The sequence below is a fragment of the Thermobia domestica genome, chromosome 11 (assembly GCF_964235325.1).
Source record: "Thermobia domestica chromosome 11, izTheDome1.hap1.1, whole genome shotgun sequence".
Taxonomy (NCBI): domain Eukaryota; kingdom Metazoa; phylum Arthropoda; class Insecta; order Zygentoma; family Lepismatidae; genus Thermobia; species Thermobia domestica.
In genome coordinates, this window is record NC_137464.1 from 190721863 (window position 1) to 190741438 (window position 19576).

General features: G+C 36.4%; 1 protein-coding gene across 3 annotated transcripts in view; it reads right to left on the reverse strand.

Moving 5' to 3' along the window:
- Hel89B (histone acetyltransferase 1) overlaps positions 1-19576 on the reverse strand; it is a 170501-nt gene that overhangs the window by 44863 nt on the left and 106062 nt on the right. For all 3 annotated transcript variants that reach the window (XM_081731440.1, XM_081731439.1, XM_081731438.1), the window contains exons 19-21: positions 11078-11184; positions 8174-8441; positions 2291-2526 (exon numbers count right to left, since the gene is read on the reverse strand). In XM_081731440.1, the coding sequence (XP_081587566.1) occupies positions 2291-2526; positions 8174-8441; positions 11078-11184 (611 nt within the window). The remainder of the gene's footprint in view (positions 1-2290; positions 2527-8173; positions 8442-11077; positions 11185-19576) is intronic.

The window sequence follows — 19576 nt, forward strand, 5'->3', positions numbered from 1 at the left end:
AGAATGTCAGTACATCGTTTTTTATGTTTTGTTCCTTCAGAATGCTATAAAACTGAATGAAATCCTTTGTTTGAAACATTCACAACACACGCACATAGTTTACAAACACTTCATATTCACTGTGTTTTACTGCCTAAGAAGGTATTCGGTAACCTTGCTGTCTTTCTTGTGAAGTCAATCATTCCTGAATTTACACTTCCCCATGTGTTATACGCTGTTCACTTATCTAACGTAAAAACCACAATTCATCACAAAAACACGGCTCAGACTTCAATAAGCACTAAAATATAAAATCTGGACTGAATTTCGTAGGATTTGACCTCACGCAGGTTAAATGTATATGGATGAGTGAGTCTTTTTATCCATTAGATAATGTGCACGGAACGGATATCAAAAGATGGTAATAGAACGTACAAAATATGCGAACCTAAGGACCGTTTTAGAATGTTCCTACTTGTTACAACTCCATTGAGGTAATATAAGAACTAGAAATGCCATAACAGGGAAATCTTGATAGTATCGAACTCTCATACATCGAATAGATCCGCCATTTTAAGGATGGCGAAAAGCGAATTGTTTCGTAAGCCCCCCTTACTAGTCTTTTAGGAAACACTGTTCAATTGTTTAAAAACGAGCGAAAATTGTACGTTTAGTACATTCAACGGCACTTGTAACAAAATATTCTGAAAGCGAAGTAATTTCCTCACTTTTGTTACCCTATAATAGTCAATATCATGTGGATGTCGTCGTTATTTCGTAACATTGAGGTAATATATACATGTACAGTCAGGGACAAAAATCGGGCACTCCTCGTATGAGTGTCCGACGTTTTTGTCCCAGACTGTACTTAATATCTGACACTCGTGTATCATTGTATAGTCACGGAGACTCAATTGGTGTACTTCATCTGTTTACTCATGGAGACCGGAGATGTGGATTTTATTTGCTCGTATGCATCAGTTAATTGAAACTTACGGAATACATCACCTTAGAGAGGAAATTCTCAAATCGAAGGTTACAATGAGACCATGCTCGAATTTACACTGCGACATAGCAAAAGGCATATATAGTTCTTACATTACCTCAATTTTCAACTAATTAAATGAGGATTCCCACTTATTTTGCAAGTACGAATTCCCTCACTTTAACAGATCATGATATAAAAAGGCATATATATTTTCCTCTTGCTACGGGTTGACTCTGCATAAATATTTATATAGTCGTTAAGCCGTAACATTATTTTTAAGTCGGAATGTTTATTTAAAAAAAAGTTTGCTGTAGTGAAAGAAAGGTTTAGAAACTGGATTTGAGAAGTATAAATCCATACTTAAAATTCTTTTACTCTTCTAGGTTTTTAAAAGTTTCTATGACTATGATCAAATTCCTTGACTTTTGAGTTAGATGAATTCCCTCACCTTCCTGGTTTAACAGGTCGATGGGAACCCTGTTAAATAAAGAGAGGTGGCAACCTGTTGCAAATCCCCTTGTAGTTAACAAAAAAGGTAAGACAAACACAGAAGTGTCTTCCTGGCAAGCAATCTCCCTCTAGGGAGACAGAAATTCCTTCAACCTCCCACACAGACACACACACACTGACTATTATCTTGCATTTATGTCATTTTCTATTCATCATCATTATTATTTTCTTTTATTTATTTCATTATTGACATTTTCAAGTACATTGGCCACAATCCAAACATGACTAAGTAAGGATTTAAAAAAAAAAGAAAGAAAGAAAGAAAAAAAAAAGACTTAGTAGACTAATGTTTCAAAAATTGAGACTGGTAGAGACTTCGGCCAAAAAAAGATACTTTTAGATGAAAAAGAGACTTGCTCCGATGACTGAAATTCGAAGTTTAATAATTTTTTTAAACAAGTTATAAGAGCAGAGGAACAAAGTGAGTACCTTTGCGTTTATTGCAATAAATTAACTTAAATCACATCTTGATCTTTTACACAATATTCACGAATTAATCTCCTGAACTTTTGATTGGTCAGAAATATAATTTGTAAGTTAGTATGACGTGTATCAAGTTAGTATGAATTGCTCAGTATCATATTTGGGTTCTAGTCGTCAGTTTTAGACAGAAAGAGAATACTGAAGGATGAAAGCAGGAAATAAGAAGGGTATTATGCACAAACTTTCAAAATGTATTACATTATACACTTCTATTTTCGATTTAATTTTTTCTATCTATGTTGAAGCGTCAACATCTATACAAATAACATTAACGACTACGCTGCACTATTGGATATAATCATACAGAAGTTCTTCTTCAAGGTAACTTACCTGCTGATATGATCTCAGTTCCGCTTGAATAGGAATAGGTACTTTGTAATCTGGTATTGCTTTAGGATTAAAAAGTTGTTCGAGAAATTGCCTCTCTCGCTGCTTTTTCTCTGCTAGTTCGGCTGTCAAGTTAGGTGGATCCGCTACACTCCCATCTAAAGGCATCAGCTGAATAAGCGTAGCGAAACAATATGTAGCCATTAACCTTACATGCTGATTTTGATCACTCATCCTCCCTGGAACAAGTAGAAAACAAAATACCAACTGTAAATGTAAAATTTATATGATTTACAACCATTACTGTAGAAGTAGTATTCAATGATGAACTAGTAAATATGCCTTTGACCAAGACTTCCTTCACTTTTCTAAACTTTAGAGGAATATATATATTAATGTAAGGAGGAAACATCCGATTTAAACTTATTTTCACATACTGGATCATCTGTAGGTGCGAATTCAATAACACACAGAGTGAAAAAGTGAATGACTGGACTGGGACTTGGAGATTACGGGTTTGAGTCTCGATTCAGTCATTCACTTTTTCACTCTTTGTGTGTTTTGGAGGAATATTCAAAAATATTTTAGAGACAATACATGAAAGTGCTATCCCTCATAATGTAAACAACAAGAAATAAATTACGTAAATAGTTAACGTAACTGTAAAACTAAATACAAAATAAAGATTAGCGCTCATTTATATAGTTCTTATTATCTGACCCTTTAGTTAACAACATAATTACAGAGCAATAATCAATATGAGTACGAAAAACAACGGTAAAATAGGTACTGGACGTATCAATCGAAAGGAAACAAACAGAAGTTCTCAACCTGTGGTACGCGTAGCACTGGCCGTACGCGAGACGCTGTTGGGTGCTATGTACGACTTCTGGTAGAATTAATTAATAATATGCTTTGGTTGTATGCTGGTGGAAAAGGTTGAGAATCCCTGTCATATATCATTTATGAGCAACATTAAGGAATTCACAGTCCTTTTAATTATTTTAAAATGCTTTCTCGAGTGTTTGCTCTGGGGTAAAATTATATTGTTTGAAGAGGAATTGTTATGCAATCAGCGCAATTGGCCTAACGTATTTTTTTTAGAGAAAAATTTAGGGGGGGGGGCAATAGGTGCTGTCATTAGATCAATGATCACTTACGTAATTACTAACTATTAATAGATATACACATATTCACTCCAATTTTAAATTATACAAGTACATGACAGACATTTCTTAACCCTGGTAAACCTAATCTGTACGTATTAATTTCGTAAATCATAGCCTGAATTATCCTGGCTTAATTGTTGAATTTTATGCTTCTACTACATCTAATTATCATATATATATATATATATACAGATAGTGATCAGAAAAATGGAAACACCTGAAGGAAATTGCAACTTACCAGATTAATATGGTGTCGGGCCATCAAAACAGCCTTGATGCGATGTGGGATGAAGGCATAGAGGTCGTGAATGGTAGCAAGTGGAATTTTACACCATTCCTCGTGCAGGGCATCGGCCAGTTCTGTGAGAGAGGATGGAGGTGGAAATCGTCGCCGGAGTCGTGTTTCCAAGACGGACCACAGATGTTCAATTATGTTGAGATCTGGGGATTGGGCGGGCCAGGGGAAGTGTTGAACTTCATCCCGATGTTCCTCAAATCACGCTGAAACAACGTCAGCTGTGTGAATGGGTGCATTATCATCCTGGACGATGGCGTCATTGTCCGGGAACAACATCCGGACCATAGGATGCAAGTGGTCTCCTAAAATTGCGACATAATCGTTGGCAGTGATTCGTCCGCTAAGTGTGACCACAGGACCCAATGAAGAGCATGATATGGCGGCCCACAGCATCACCGAGCCGCCGCCATGTTTCACAGTTGGGCGGAGACACTGCAGATCATAAGCTTCTTTGGGCGTTCTCCACACATAAACACGGCCCGTGGTTGGGAATAGGGTGAAGGATGACTCATCCCACCATATCACACGTTTCCAGTCCTTAACGGTCCAAGTTGCATGGTCGCGGCACCATTTGCGGAGTGCGAAAGCGTTATGGTCCCTGATGAGCGGTTTGGCCCGTGCAACACGACCCCGTAAGTTCATGTCATGTAATTCGCGGCGGACTGTGATTGTCGAAACAGGGTGGGGGAGGTGCTGATTGAGTTCCTCCGTCACTTGTTCCGCAGTGGCACGACGGTTCTGCGTGACAATGCGCTTTAATACCCGGCGTGACCTGTCACTCATGATTTTCTTCCGCCCACTGTTCCGCTTCCCCGATGTGGTTTTCCCGTGTGTTGTGTAGGCCGTCATCACCTTCGACACTGTCCCACGCGACACACCTAACACAGTAGCCACTGCCGTCACACTCACTCCACATAACCGCGCACCAACAATTTGCCCTCTTTGAAACTCTGAGAGGTCTCCCATTTTACACTACATCCGTTTGCTGCAGCCACTGGACACTGCTGTTCCACTGCGCCTGACGTAGTATGGAGACCGACCTAACACACCACCAAAAGCGGTACGGCGCTGCGGGCGCCACGACACCACTGCCAACCCATACATCTGACGTGTTGCCAACTACAGGTGTTTCCATTTTTCTGATCACCATCTGTATATCTTGAGTAAATTTTCTTCCTAATACTCAGAAAATTCCATATTTCACAATTCACTAACATCTGAAAGCCAATGTACTGAATATCTTGACATATACTAAGACATCAGTTGCTTGCCACAGTTGCTGTAATTGTAACTAAATAGTTATTGTAAGCAGCACACATTGCAAATGCTATAGAGATAGCAATGAAAATTCAATTGATACTGCATGTATTTTACTCTTTGATGGCCTTTAATCACAAAGCAAATAGTTATGCAGTGTGAAGAATCTCCATCAATATAATGAACTGTTCTGAGAAATTCTAGACTATGTTTAAAAATCCAAATTAGAAAAATATTTTCAAACGTTTGACATACTCGTTCAAACTATTACCGCCTCAGTAACATTACTTTGCCCACCATTTTCACGAGAATCGAGAGAAGTAAATTTAATATGCTGTACTGTGGTATGAAGTAGTTTAGTCAAATAGTCATATTTTTTTTATGTAACGTCAATAGAGAATAACATTTTTATTGTATTGTTTTTTTGACTGCTAGAGCCCGTAGGGGACTAGGACCCACCAGCCGGTTTGGGATGATGTGTGGTCAGCCACTTTCTAGAATTGAATTTGCTACTTCTTTCTTACAATTAGCTTCTTAATTGTTCTCACGACGCTGGGTACACGCCGCGAGGCCAACACGATCTGGTGAGTACGAATGGTCACCCATCTTTTCCTCAGATCAGACCGGCAATACTTGACTTCGCTGATCTTAAGCGGTATCCCAGTGCGGCTATTGCGTTGAGTGAAATTATTACAAGTGCTAAATCAAATTATCACGTTTCATGAACTACGAAATTGTACATCGAAGACAAAAATAAATTATTATTTTACTTGAAGAAGGAACAGAAGTCAATTTGATCACGGGCCATTAGTCTGCACAATTCTCATTTGACACTGGACTTCTAAATGAATCCTGTCTAGTCACAAAACTACATCTACTAATCTTGTAAATTAGGATGACATTATTAAGTGAATCCATATTAATATAGATTGCAACGATTATGAATGTTTGTTGGCTGACATTTCCTGCGTCTATCAGGAATGTTCAAAAGAATGAAAAATACTTGTCTAGGAGTGTCAAAGGCTGTAAATAAGATGCAAGATTTTATTTACTCAACTTGAAAAAGGGAATTCCCATATTAAGTTGCTGAAAACTGTTCTATAATTATTGTCTAACAAAGATTCTGGTGAACTAGTTACAGAACGTAAGAACACATATCAATATTTCGAATTACTAGGTTTTGTATTTTGTGTATGAAACTTGTAATATTAGTAAAAATCTGCACATACTGAGCACGGGCGAGAGTTTTAGAACACACGATGTAGATATATATCTAGGTATACAATAGAGCTCCTTTAGCAAAGTGCATTTAAAATGAATGACTTCAAAATTTTAATAGTCCTCTTATTGCTTCCTAAAAACAATCCTAACTACGCTACTATTTGTAAAATTGTTTTGTTCTATATGTAAAATACGGAAAAAATAATTTTAAAAGAATGTCCGCTATAATTTAAATTAACTGTTCGATTATTTCGATTATCCCGTTTTATGTTACTAAGTGAACTACGTTACACGAATATAGAAGGAATACACTAGAAACAAGGTTCTAGAAAATATCTATGTAGTTATTATACATCATGGATATCCCGATGTCTTAACACAAAATTACAACTCGATAAATTTGGTCTGTCCAAACAGAATTGAATGGGTTTTGCACATGTTATGTGTAAACACATTTGCATTATCTAAAACATATTAAAATTGCATTTGCCACTGGTCTGGTAACTAGCGCGTACGCCTTTGGAGTACGCGGTTCTGTGTTTGATTCTCGGCGGCAATAATGTGCTGAAAGAACAAAACGAAATTTGTCAACTTAGTATTTCCTTTCGTTCTTTCTACCGTCCAATCTGAATATCCGGAAGTTAGCTTTAACTAGTAGTAGAAGAATGTTCAGAGCCGTAACAATCAGCGGCGAAATGTACTGGGGTCCCGGACGAAGGGGTCACTGCCCGTCCTGCAACCAATGTTTGAAGCTCATACTATATATTATTGAGTATCTAAATTATCCTGTTATTCATTTTGTGTATGGGAGATTTGTGCATTTTAAAGTTTCATTTTAGTAGCAAACTTGATTCTCTCCGCTATTGTTAAAATGCAAAAACGCAAGTAACATTTAAAAAGTAAAAATTATTCTAATACATTCAACACGACTAATACAGGTCAGGCTGTCCTTCATTAGCAAGAGTGTCACTGAAACCCAACGCATAGTCGATCACCAATATATCTTAATTAGATATATTACGCATTTCATATGTAATACACCTTTGTTGAAGTTGAAAGATCTAGTAGACTCACTTGTTTTGTTTTAATGATATTCTATTCGTGGCTCTCACCACATACATAAATCAGTCCAAGGGGGGTCCGTTGTTACGGCTTCTAGATCAAATTTCAACTGTTATTCTTCAAAATAACATTCATTTAGGGGTGAGGGGAACAAATACTCTCCTGTGCCGGGATCCCGAAAAGAGTTGTTCCGGCACTGAATTATTTCCATTTCTTGAAATGACCCTATAATCCGGTATGATATTCTCTGACACTATTACTTTCCATTAATTTTTATAGTGGTAACTTTCATAGTGAACTTGTACATGTGAAACTTTTAACTGGACTTGTACTTGAAAACTCATATGCAACATATATACACTACGGACGCTGGTGCTTGGCATTTCTCGTTTCGAGCACTGGTTACATAGGGGATATTTCGATTAGAGGAATGGTAATCTGAAAGAAATGGAAAGAAAGAGAAATATCGTTCCTCCTTATTCGAGCACTCTTAATTCACTGGAAGTATTTTTGTAATGAAGAGACAACCAAAATCGCCTGTGGTTGTTGGGTTTTTATTATTTCAAAACTGAACTTCAATTTCGATTTTTATACTTCAATACTTCAGTAATTTACTGGTAATTTGACAGTTTTCAATGAAAAAAAGAACTAGATCAAATGGGAATATCTGTGAAGCCGAAACTGTTCAGTAGTGTCTAGTTGTCAAAGGTGTGATTATCGAAATCATACTTGGAATGTAACAATTTTATTACGATTCCCAGGGCATATATGAGTAAGTTAGTAAAGTGACGCAATACCTGCAAACAACAAAAGTTAAAGTGATGTTAACATTTGCAAACAAAAGTGTAATTTTTATGACCGCTCTTTATTCTTACTTACCTAACAAAGGAACGACTAACAGCACGATGTACGGAACTATATTAAATTGCAGTTGATCTATGATACAAGCTAAAGCTTCAACAGCTCCCTGTCGCTGGGTGTCGGAATCAATGGCTCCTAACATAGGTAATACTTTTTTCACTACTTCAGTCATTACTTCCACAGGGGCCAACTGACTAAGCATTCCCATGCAGCGAGCAGCCATGTGACGAACGGCTCTGTATGGGTGTTCCAACAGAATACAAAGACACGGAAGAAGCTTCAGAAGCTGAAAACAAAAATGGAGCTTTAAATTTTAGATGACACGTACCATATGATTATCTGAGAGTTTGTTCAAACGTGTATTACACAAAAAACCTAACAATTATAAAATTTTAAAAAGAGGAATGCCTCCCTTTTAAAGTAGTGTGCCTCCAAAATAAACAATTAAATAAAGAGGAAAAAGGAAGGAAGTGAGCTACGTACTTTTACCGAAATTATAAATCTAGGCACGCATGAACACGTTGGCTGCCTAAGGCATATGCCACTAACTGCTAGTATACAATCATCTGAGTGGATGGTTCATTAAACTAATAATGAATTATGTACTTCATTGCAATCAACTAAGAAATTTTGGAAAAGTTCATGTCTGATTAGAACACCAGTATTTTTTTTATTTGCCTCTGGAGTACTTTCTCCATGTATATTTTACAATCAACACTTGGCTATTATCACATCTAAAGACAGGATTTCCTAACCCACTTTCAACCTGGTCTGCTTCATATTTCATTATACCCATGATAAAACAATTACAAGCTGTATTCGAAATGTAATTTATATACATTACGTATTATACATCTGCCACTTCATTGAACTATCAAAGAATAAAACAAGTTATGCCAAATTTCAAGATAAAAAAAATAAAAAACTTAATACATCAGCAACAAGACAATTGGTAGGTCAATGCGATTTCACAGGTTATTAAGTGTTTCACTAAATTACCCTGCATTATATGTTCTTCTAAACTAGGAGAAATGCTACACATGAATTATATGTTAAGTACACTTCCTGTCGCGAGCTACGGCAACTAACGATTTATGATCTAATTAATCCTATTAGGATGGCCTAAATCTACTTACTCAAACTCCCACGTAATTGTGTACTGTTAATGGACACGCAAGCTAGGAAAGTGTTTCTATGGTTGTTCATGAACAAAGGAAGTTTAATTGCCATTTCTTCCCACTCCATTACATTTCTAATAAGCCACGGAGGGCTACAGCAGAATTTACGAAGAATTCTAGCCTTCTTCACTAAACTCTTAATCTTTGATAAATTTCAAGAATGATATCCTTTGGAAATCACCCTGTCTGAGTAATAGCAACTAAAAATCCAGTCTATTGAATTTAAAATTAATTGGAAAATTAACCATATTATACAAATATATTGGAATAAGCTTAAAATTATAAATATACAGAGGTTGTTCAGTCTACATTTGGCCAATTTTGACCTATCTAAAAATTTTGAAGAATCCATGGCGCCAGGTCCGTAAGTGCTCGATGTGCTTCCCTTGGTTCCTGACAATAGCCCGACAGCGTAATTTCCACTGTAATAGGCTTCTCTGAAGAATTGGGAGGGGAATCTTGTCCCATTCCCTTTGTACAGCTTTCCAAAGTCCTTCCACAGTTGTCACACGCCGTTTTCCCAAAGCCCGCTTCAGCAATCCAAATCCACAATAGTCCATAGGACTTGCATCTGGAGATTTAACAGGCACCTCATTGAGAGGTATCACCTGTACACCACTTGCCTCCTCCATCTCCCTGTAGAATGCGAGGGACGATCGTGAGGTATGTGATGAGGCCTTGTCCATGTGAATGTGCACCAGATTGGTGTCATTTCCGTACATTATTGGAATCTCGTGCTCGTAGATCGGCCTCATGATCTGCTCAATACTGCGAATTTATTTTGCAGTTCTTCGCCACCCTACGAATCTTCAGTTTACCTCGGTAACATAGCCAGTAACGACCATGAACACTTTTGGGAAGGATTTTTTACAGACATGGACCCACCTTCTGAAGTTCTTGGCGCCTTTCTCTCGGTACATGATGGCTCTCGGTTTGCCGTAGTCGGAAAGGTAAATCCATGCTTCATCGAGCGTTGCGACGTACATCCACCTTTGTTTTGCCAAATGCCGTTCGTATAGCTTCCGGGCGTTACACTTTCGTTCCTTTTAGTGGGCATCCGTGAGAAGATGTCCGCGATATTTCTTGACGTTTTCCAGCTTGAGCTGATGGTGTAACGTCCGGCTCACAGTCCCCAAAGACACGTCAAGACGATTAGCTATACACCTTTGTGTTGATGGATTTTCTTGCATTGCCATTTTGCGAAGTTTCCTCTGCATGGTGGAGGTGGCCTTGGTGCATTCCCGCTTCCTAGGCAACTTCGTTGATGATCCAAATGGTGGTGCTTCGTTGCCCTTGTACTTTTAAATAACACTTTTTATTCCACTTAAACTGATGTTGCAACCATTCTTCTTGCACGGTATTCTAATGACAGAAACACTGAAGTGGACGTCATAAAGAGCCGCAACATAGCCTTCCGAAAACAGGCTTAGTTTGGGCGGCATTTTGGTCACAGCGGAAACCCACACACTTGGAAACAAATTTAACACAACACTAACAACAATGGTCCTGTTTTGTGCATTATTGTCGTCCGCGCGGAAAAACAACTCACTTCCCAGGAAGCCACTCCACAACACTGCAGGACGCCATGAGCCAGGTCGGGTGAGTCCATTCTGCCCGGGACGGGGAAGGAACGAAATCGGCCAAACGTACGCTGAACAAGCTCTGTATGGATAGAAAATCCCAACTTTTGTTTTTTTTAGTAATCAATCTGAAAATAATAATTCTGAACAAAGATTTTCCTTGCCTTAGGTCTCAAATCTTCATGCACAGCTGGCCCAACAACTTCAAATACTTGGAGACTATATATTAGATCTTCTGCGGATTGTTCATTATTTAATTGCGACAGTCCATCTGAAACAAAATACATAAATTATAATTATCTAACTTTTAGTTAGGATTTCTAGCTAAATATTAGCTGCGAGTTAAAATATATATATCTGAAGACAGTTTTGCTACATATGGTACCTGTAACTTCTTGTCGATTAGATCAATATAGTATCAACGTGTCAAGAGCAAAAACAGCAGCTGTAATGTATGCATCTGGACAGATGAAAAGAACATTCGAAAATCAATGGAAGTAAACTTTCAAGTGTTAAATTGAGAGCCACAATGCGCACCTATGCTTTTATGAAATCAAAGATTACACCTCGGCTCTGTAAACTTCATATTTTAATAACAAGTTTTCGTAAAGTTTTCTCCTGATCTGGTTACCGCGACCTTTGATCTATTCACTTAAGATAACTCTTGAAATGAATCTAGCCTCTTATAATTTATATCCATGTGATGGAATTCATCTCTACGATTCAAATGGGCTTCGTGAACGTCTAGGCAGTCTTGTATATAATTTTTGAAAGCTTATATCATCATGAAACGATTCAGTAATGAAATGTTAGATATTTATCCAAACTGTCAAGTTTAATCATGAAGGGTCAATCCATACGAAGTGGTCCAAAGGTGGTTGCTCGACCATTCCCGAAAATTATAAGAATTTGAATGTGAAGAGCCTTATGTATGAGAAAGTCAATAACACTATTCACGTTGTCGTAAGTACAAGTGTTCCTGAATTTTGTTGTCGGTGGAGTGCCATTCTTTGCATTTGCAAGCGTTTACGAAAACTACAGTTGCTCAGGACATATGTATCACACGAACACCAAACAAAAACGAATGTTTAGAGGAGAGACTGAGGTACTACCATGAGCAAAATAAATGACGCGTCTCTTTATTTTGAAGTTTTTTGAAAATATCTCCGTTTATGTTCGAAATTTCGGAAGGTTTCCCCAGCAGGACAGGTTAATAACAAACCCATTTTTAATATTTGTGTTAGATATTAGCTTAAAATAAAGAAATTAGAAGCAAAAAACATTAAATCGACAGAAATCTCGAGAATTACCAACTCTGCTAAAGTGGGAAATTTTCAAGAACACGAGGGAACTCTGCTTTTCAACACGAAGCAGCGACATCTATGTCATTGAGAGAAATGTGCATTAAATCTACAAACTAAACTTTTAATGAATATTTCTAGTATATCTTATTATATGCATTATCTGCAAACTCCAAATATATGAATATATGCTAAGTATTAACATAAAGATAGAGCAAATAGTGGAAATTATCTATGGAAAAGGACGAATTGGTAGGACGATCGTAATGAAATATCATCTTTACTGGAACAGGCTCAGTTCACGTAAAAAACAAATAGCTCAGTTAGTTAAAGCAACGAGTCTGTATGCTGAAGGTAGCGGGTTCGATCCCTTGGAAGTGCCGTTACCATTTTTATCACTACACTACGGTTATTTTATTTATTTTTTTATGTGGGAAAGAATCAAATTGTAACGTATGTGTAAAACTCATGACGATACCAAAAAAAGAAAAAATGCCGTTGTCGTACTTGCATTAGCGTCCCTAATTTTGTTTGCAAACAGTTTCGTAATTATTTCCCCTGTGCTCACTGCTCACCATATGCTCGCTGGCGCATAACGAATGTTTCCCAGTAAATGTTAATTCTAATTTGGAGAATTTTATAAAGTTTCACAATATTTCTCACTAGATAGTCTTCTATCTACGTGTTTGGATATTTTGATAACAGATTTCCCTATTAAATGTTTAATTTTCTCTAGATGTTTAATTACGGAAAAGTTTTACAATGTATTTGTATTGAATTGAAATTGTTTTGAATTTACTACATAAGGTAAGTAGACCGAAGGAGGAGAACTCAAATAATTGATATTCTACATAAAAGCAACCTATTGTAGAATGATGATGCTTCTTACCTTCAGCACATAATCTTTACGTTAGAGAGTCAGACAGAGAAAAATCCTGGTTTTTCCTCCTCTATGACCACCCATCTTAAACCTCTACATATCATTGTTCGTCTCACAAAATTTCGGTGCTCCAAAAACATTCAAATAATAATAATAATAATAATAATAATAATAATAATAATAATAATAATAATAATAATAATAATAATAATAATAATAATAATAATAATAATAATAATAATAATAATAATCCTGAATATGCCATCCTTACATAATGTAAGGATATCTTAGTTTCCTAGTTTAAATCTTAAATATCTTAGTTTAAAATGCTTTCTTTAGTACTTATTTGAGCAACCATGTAGGAGGAAGTACGACTTTTTATTTTGCCCCTCTCATTTCAGTACCCTTCCAACAGAAAGTAATCTTTGATAAGCAGGACAGACAAAATGAATAAGAAATATATTTACAGCATCCTCTCCCCTTTCATGATTGGAATATCACGTAATATTTTTTATTCTACGAAAGATGGCCCTGTGCGGTTAGGGGTAGGTAACTAAAAGAATACCTAATATATAGCGCCCCTTGATTGTAATATTACCGCTTCTTTATTTGTACGAGGGAGCCCCTACACAATCAAGGGTGACAAAAAGAATAGGAAGAGTGTCTATTAATTCCAGTGGTGGATCCAGCACGAACTCCTGGGGGAGGGGAGGGGAAGTGAAACATTCTTTTGATGATGTGAAGCTGTCACAAATTACCACTTAACTAAACTAAACAATAGTGGGGGGAACCGGAACCCAGTCAGTTTAAATTGATGTAAAAGTTTAATTTTTGGCTTCATATTAAAGTTTTGGTTTCAAATGAGAATTTCAGTCCAAGTGGTCAATGATCAAATCTCGTGGGGCTCTTCAGTGTAGGCTAATACGGCCCCCTTATGAGAAAAGGCAAAATTATTAACATGTTTATAACTTTCGAATTTTTCGTCTATTTTAAAGAAATATTTTGCTTCGTATTAAAGTGTTGGTTCCAAATGACAAATTCAGTCCGAGTGGACAATGATCAAATCTCCGGGGGGAAGTCTTCAGTATAGGGAGCTACGGCTCCCTTATAGGAAAAGGCAAAAATATGAAAATGCTTATAACTTCCGAATTTTCCGTCTATTTTAAAGAAATTATTGGCTTCATATTAAAGTCTTGGCTTCAAATGACAATTTCAGTCCGTGTGGACAATGATCAAATCTCGGAGGGCTCTTCGGTGTAGGGGTTTCGGCTTCTTTATGGGACAAGTTTCACGTAGTTGATATTGCAAAATTGTTTTGTATATATAAGTGGAAACTTGCACCATTTGGTTAATTTTACCTCTTATGTTTTGCAGATTCATATTCCAAGCAATAGTTACTTCGCAGAGCTAAAAGAAGGCACTTACTAGTTTCATTAAAATGAAATGTCTTTTATGAGAGGAGCAGACGAACGAACAGGCACCCAAACGTTGGTTGAGTCGTACGGTTGAAACTCGTTAAGCTCGCTTCAATTATTATTATTATTATTATTATTATTATTATTATTATTATTATTAATAAAGCATTGCAGGGACCTTTGGTGCAGGGGGTCCGTGGCTCGATTCCACTTCGTGCCAAGTGAAATTTGAGGTGGACAAATACCGTGTGCATGGGTATGTGTTTTCTTGAGATTTTCCATTTTCCTCCCACTTTCTTCATTTCACCATTTCATTCATCATCATTCTCCCTTAGCGTAGGTGCATAATCGTCCAACGTTAAACTAGATATTGCAATTTCAATAATAATAATAATAATAATTAATTTAACTGAAAGGATTGTAATTTATGTGGACAGCAATTATCATAAATATGCAACCATTATAAAAACAATGCTTTGAGTAGAAAGATAATCCTTCCCAAGTGTTAACGAATGCGCACGAGATAAGACATGTCTCGAGAAAGAGACAAGACGCGCTTTGTGACATCCAAGATAATACGAGGCAAATGTTTTGGACACGAGATAGCTTGTAAAATGTCTCGTCTTGTCTGGAATGTCTCGAAAACAAAAGTCTAAGTTTTAATATTATCTTTCAAGATCTATTCTCTCAGAAGTAGTTCTCTGCCTTAAAATTAATAACGACATTTGTGATTTAAAAAAAGATAAACAATGCCTAAAGTTAATAGTTAATTTTTCGAAAAGAAGCTTCATTAAGGGTGAACCTGAAAGATGTCCACAAACTTCGGGAGGTGATTCGTGACATCAAAAGGAGACAAATGGTCCTCTTGCAGTTTTCGAATTCAGCTTCGTTGTCGAGATACAGGGTTGCCAACTGGTCGTGTTTGAGAAACTCACTGGGAATAAATTCAAGTCCAAGAATAAACTACTACTCATATATTTTTCAGGTCAATTGACTTATACCATGTTGTAAGGTCAAATATTTATTTATGAAGTGTGTACAAGATTCGCCAGGGTCTTTTCTGAGAAAATCGTCGAGAAAAAGTCACCTCCAAGAATAAACTACCCCTCGTAAATTTTTCTAAGAGAAATATCTGATACTGCAATATAGGGTTGTTAATTAAATATTGATTAATGAAAAATAAACAAAATTGTTAAAACCATTTTTGAGAAAATAGCGTTTTTCGATTTTCGGCTGTTTGTAAACCACACTTATTTTAGGTGGTAGGAAAAAATGGAAAAGCTCCTGTAAGAATACTAAGTAAACCCTAAGTTTAAAATTTGGTGTAGATAAGTTGAACGGTATGGCCTCTAGGCGAGTGCATATAAAAGTGTGCCGAACGGACGGACCGGAAGGACGGGTGTCGAAAAGTCACACTTTCGGTATGTAGACGCCATGAAACATGTAAATCCGTTGAAATCTGAATTTGATATTATTTTCACAATCACTATATTTTCTTCTCTCTTTTGTCGCTCGAAAAAGAAAAGCCTGAGTTTACCACAAAAAGCTAGGGAGTTTCTCAAAAAATATTAAATTACAGGGCCACCGCACTAAACTTTTTCAATTCAATTTCTTAACTGTGTTAGGCCGCAGTTGTTACTGAAGTGTGTATTTGGATAATACGAATAAAATTATCGTATTATTCAAATACATCGAATGTCAGATTATCGAATAAGAAACTTCGATTGAAGAAAATCCATACTACAAAACTAACTCACACTTTGAGCACATTTTCATTAGACATATAATAGACCAATTAATGCAATCATTGTTCATGAAATATGAAAAAAATCAAATGAGTCACTTTGGGAAAGTCGTTCAAAAAGAACACGTCAGGAGTAACCTACCTCTTGTGAATTGTTTCAAACAATGAGTTAAGATATACTTTTGGTTATTAATGAAATATTTATTTGCGAAATTTGAACAAAATCGCCTGTCGTTCGAGAAAATTGTCGGGGAAATAACCTTGACCCCAAAAATAAACTATCCGATGTAATTGTTTTTCATAGAAATGACTTATACTAAAATATAGGGTTATTAATGAAATACTTATTTTTGAATTATCAATAAAATTGTCCGAGTAATTTTTGAGAAAATCGTGAGGGAAAAATAACTCCCCGAATAAACTATCTCTTGAGGATTCTTTCAGGGTAAGCGAGTTATTCCATATTACTAAGTTTTTAATGAAATATTTATTTCTGAGTACGAACAAAATTGCTTGACTCATTTTTGAGAAAACCGTGGAGGAAAAATACCCCCAAGAGTAAACTACCCCTCGCATATTTTTTCAGGACAAACGAGTTTTGCCATATTGTTCGGTTATTAACGAAATATTTATTTTTGAAACTCTTTTGAGTAGTTTTTGAGAAAATCGCCGAGACAACACTCCACCAAGAATAAACTACCCCTCGCATTTTTTTAGGACAAACGAGTTATGCCATATTGATAAGTTATTAATGAAATCTTTATTTATGAAATATGAACGAAAACATTTGAGTCCATTTTGAGAAAATCACTGAGAAAAAACTCTACCCCTTGTAGATTTTTCTCAGATAAATGCCTTATACCACAAAATAGGGTTGCTAATTAAATATTGATTTATAAAAAAAGAAAGAAAACAAGATCGTTAGAGCCAGTTATGAGAAAATATCTTTTTTCTATTTTCATCGTACAGGAAACTACCCTTGTTTTGGGAGTAGGAGGGAAATAAAAAAAACTATAGGAAATACTATGAAAATCTTAAACTAAAATTTGGTGCAGATAAGTTGAACGGTATGGCTTCTAGGCGAGTGCACAGAAAAGTGTAGCGAACGGACGGACGAACAGATAGACGTGTATCGAAAAATAACTTTTTCGGTGTTAGGGGCTATAATACGTGTAAATTCGTTGAAATCTCAAATTTGATTTTTTTTCCGAACACCATACTTTCTTCTCTCATTTGTCACTTCAAAGTAAAAGGAACTCAGAACTACAGATAAGAGACACCTACTTTTACACATAGACATTTATTGATTTAAAACTGTTTTAGTTTGTGTCATTTCACTTCCAATTGAAAGGTTTTACAATGATTAACGGCATACCAATGACGAGACGGAAGTTTTGAGGAAGTAAATGCATTCAGAAGTCTAGACTGCATTACAGCTATCAGCCTGTTTTTATTTCTGCAATTGTTAACAGCTGTAATTTCGTCCAAACGCTACATGAAATAATTTTTGGTTGACGTCATTGTGTTACTATTTTAGTATTGTTCTCTTCAGACTTGGTTGAAGTTTTGTCTTAACGGTTATACATTTTTTCTTTCTTATTTCATCGTTACACATAAGAACAAAATGTTATGGTGAGTGGATAGATTCGAACCTACGAACATTGAGTTTATATTCTTCCAACACTTTACCAATGGACCAAGCTTTTCTTCACGTTAACGCCCGGTTACAGGGTTTACTACGATTTAAATAAAATGGCTGGCTGTTAGAATTCTCTGCTCACATATTTCGATAAATAATTTTCATTGCTTCGTAGATACGTAGAGCAATGTTTAGATACACATTTTAGGAGAGTGAATTTTGGTGTATATAATAATTTCATGCCAGGTAAAAGCTAGATAAGTTTTGATAAAATGTTTCATATGTAGTTCTCAATAATAGGCTTGCTGTTCGGAGTGAAGTTCCAAGGTTCAGCATTGCCTAGCAGTTTTGGCTATTAATATCCCTTCTAACAATATTGGCAGTGGACAAAAGTTAGCCCGTGTTGAAGCTTTTTGCTCCTAATTTAGTTATTTTACTTTATTATTTAACGAATATATTGAAAATTGTCATCAGGCACGTATGCAGTAATTTATTTCGGGAGAAGTCCGACTTTAATATTAGGATAAATTATAATAAAATTTAAAAGATAATCCTTAAATTTAGGCTAAATTTACAGAAAAGTTGGGATTTCAGAGGGGAGTCCGGACCACCTGGACCCACCCCTAAATGCGTCCTTGTTTGTCAGTAACGTTTCCTCATTTTGAAACCCTCAAAAACTTCGGATATATAAAGGAAAACGAGTTATTTTCGTTAAAATATCACTTCAAGGAGACGCGACAGTTTTATTGCACATGGTGGTATCCCAAGTTCACAAGGGCAAGAATTCATTAATTTTGGTTCTCTGTCATTGTGCTCTATCGAAAGGTTAGGTTTGTAACATATTACTTCTACGAACAAGCATGAGTGGCAGATAGGAATACTGAACACAACTCCAGAGAAATGCATGCTGAACTTACGTTTATAGCTACGCTTTGGTGATTTGCCCTCAAGGTCAATCGAGTGGTAATTCAGTTCCGTCTCTGTTCTTAAGCCATGTTCGTATTACTTCGAACAGTTTTGATAATGAAAAGCATGCCTCTTAATATAACAGACTTCTTTCGCGTAAGAAATCGAAACTCAGTTGGACAGAGCAACTAGTCTGTAAGAATTAGGTTGTTAGTTAGTTAGGAGCCCAGTACGAGTAAGGGTTTTTATTACTATTGTTTTTATCTTTTTTATGTGAGGAAAAATCAAATTGTGACATCGCGATATCAAATGTATTTGATTAGGTAGCTTTGTCTTAGCTAAACTTTAAACATCAGTAACCGTCGAAATTATTTCACTAACCGATCACTTACTGAACATTTCAAACACGTCAAACCAGTGGCATAACATGAAGGTTAACCTCTCCTCCGCAGTCCTTAGTTATGCGTCCGTACTTTCAAGGGCGGACTAAGGGCCGGGCGACTGCCCGGGGCGCCAGAGTAAGAGGGGCACCAAAACGAGCCTCAAAAAGTAAATTTTATAATATGCTTTCTACTGACGTTTTTGGTTTATATTCTTGTAAAGTAGTGGCAATTATATGATCTTTTTCCATTTCACTATGGAAGAAGAGAGTTTCATAGTACTAAGAGGGCTGTATCGAAAAATTGAGAGATGGCATGTAGAATAAAGAGTGCCGGGAATTAAGTATTGTTTGTTTGTTTGCTTGAGTTTAGCGTTCCACGGTTATGCCTTAATGGGC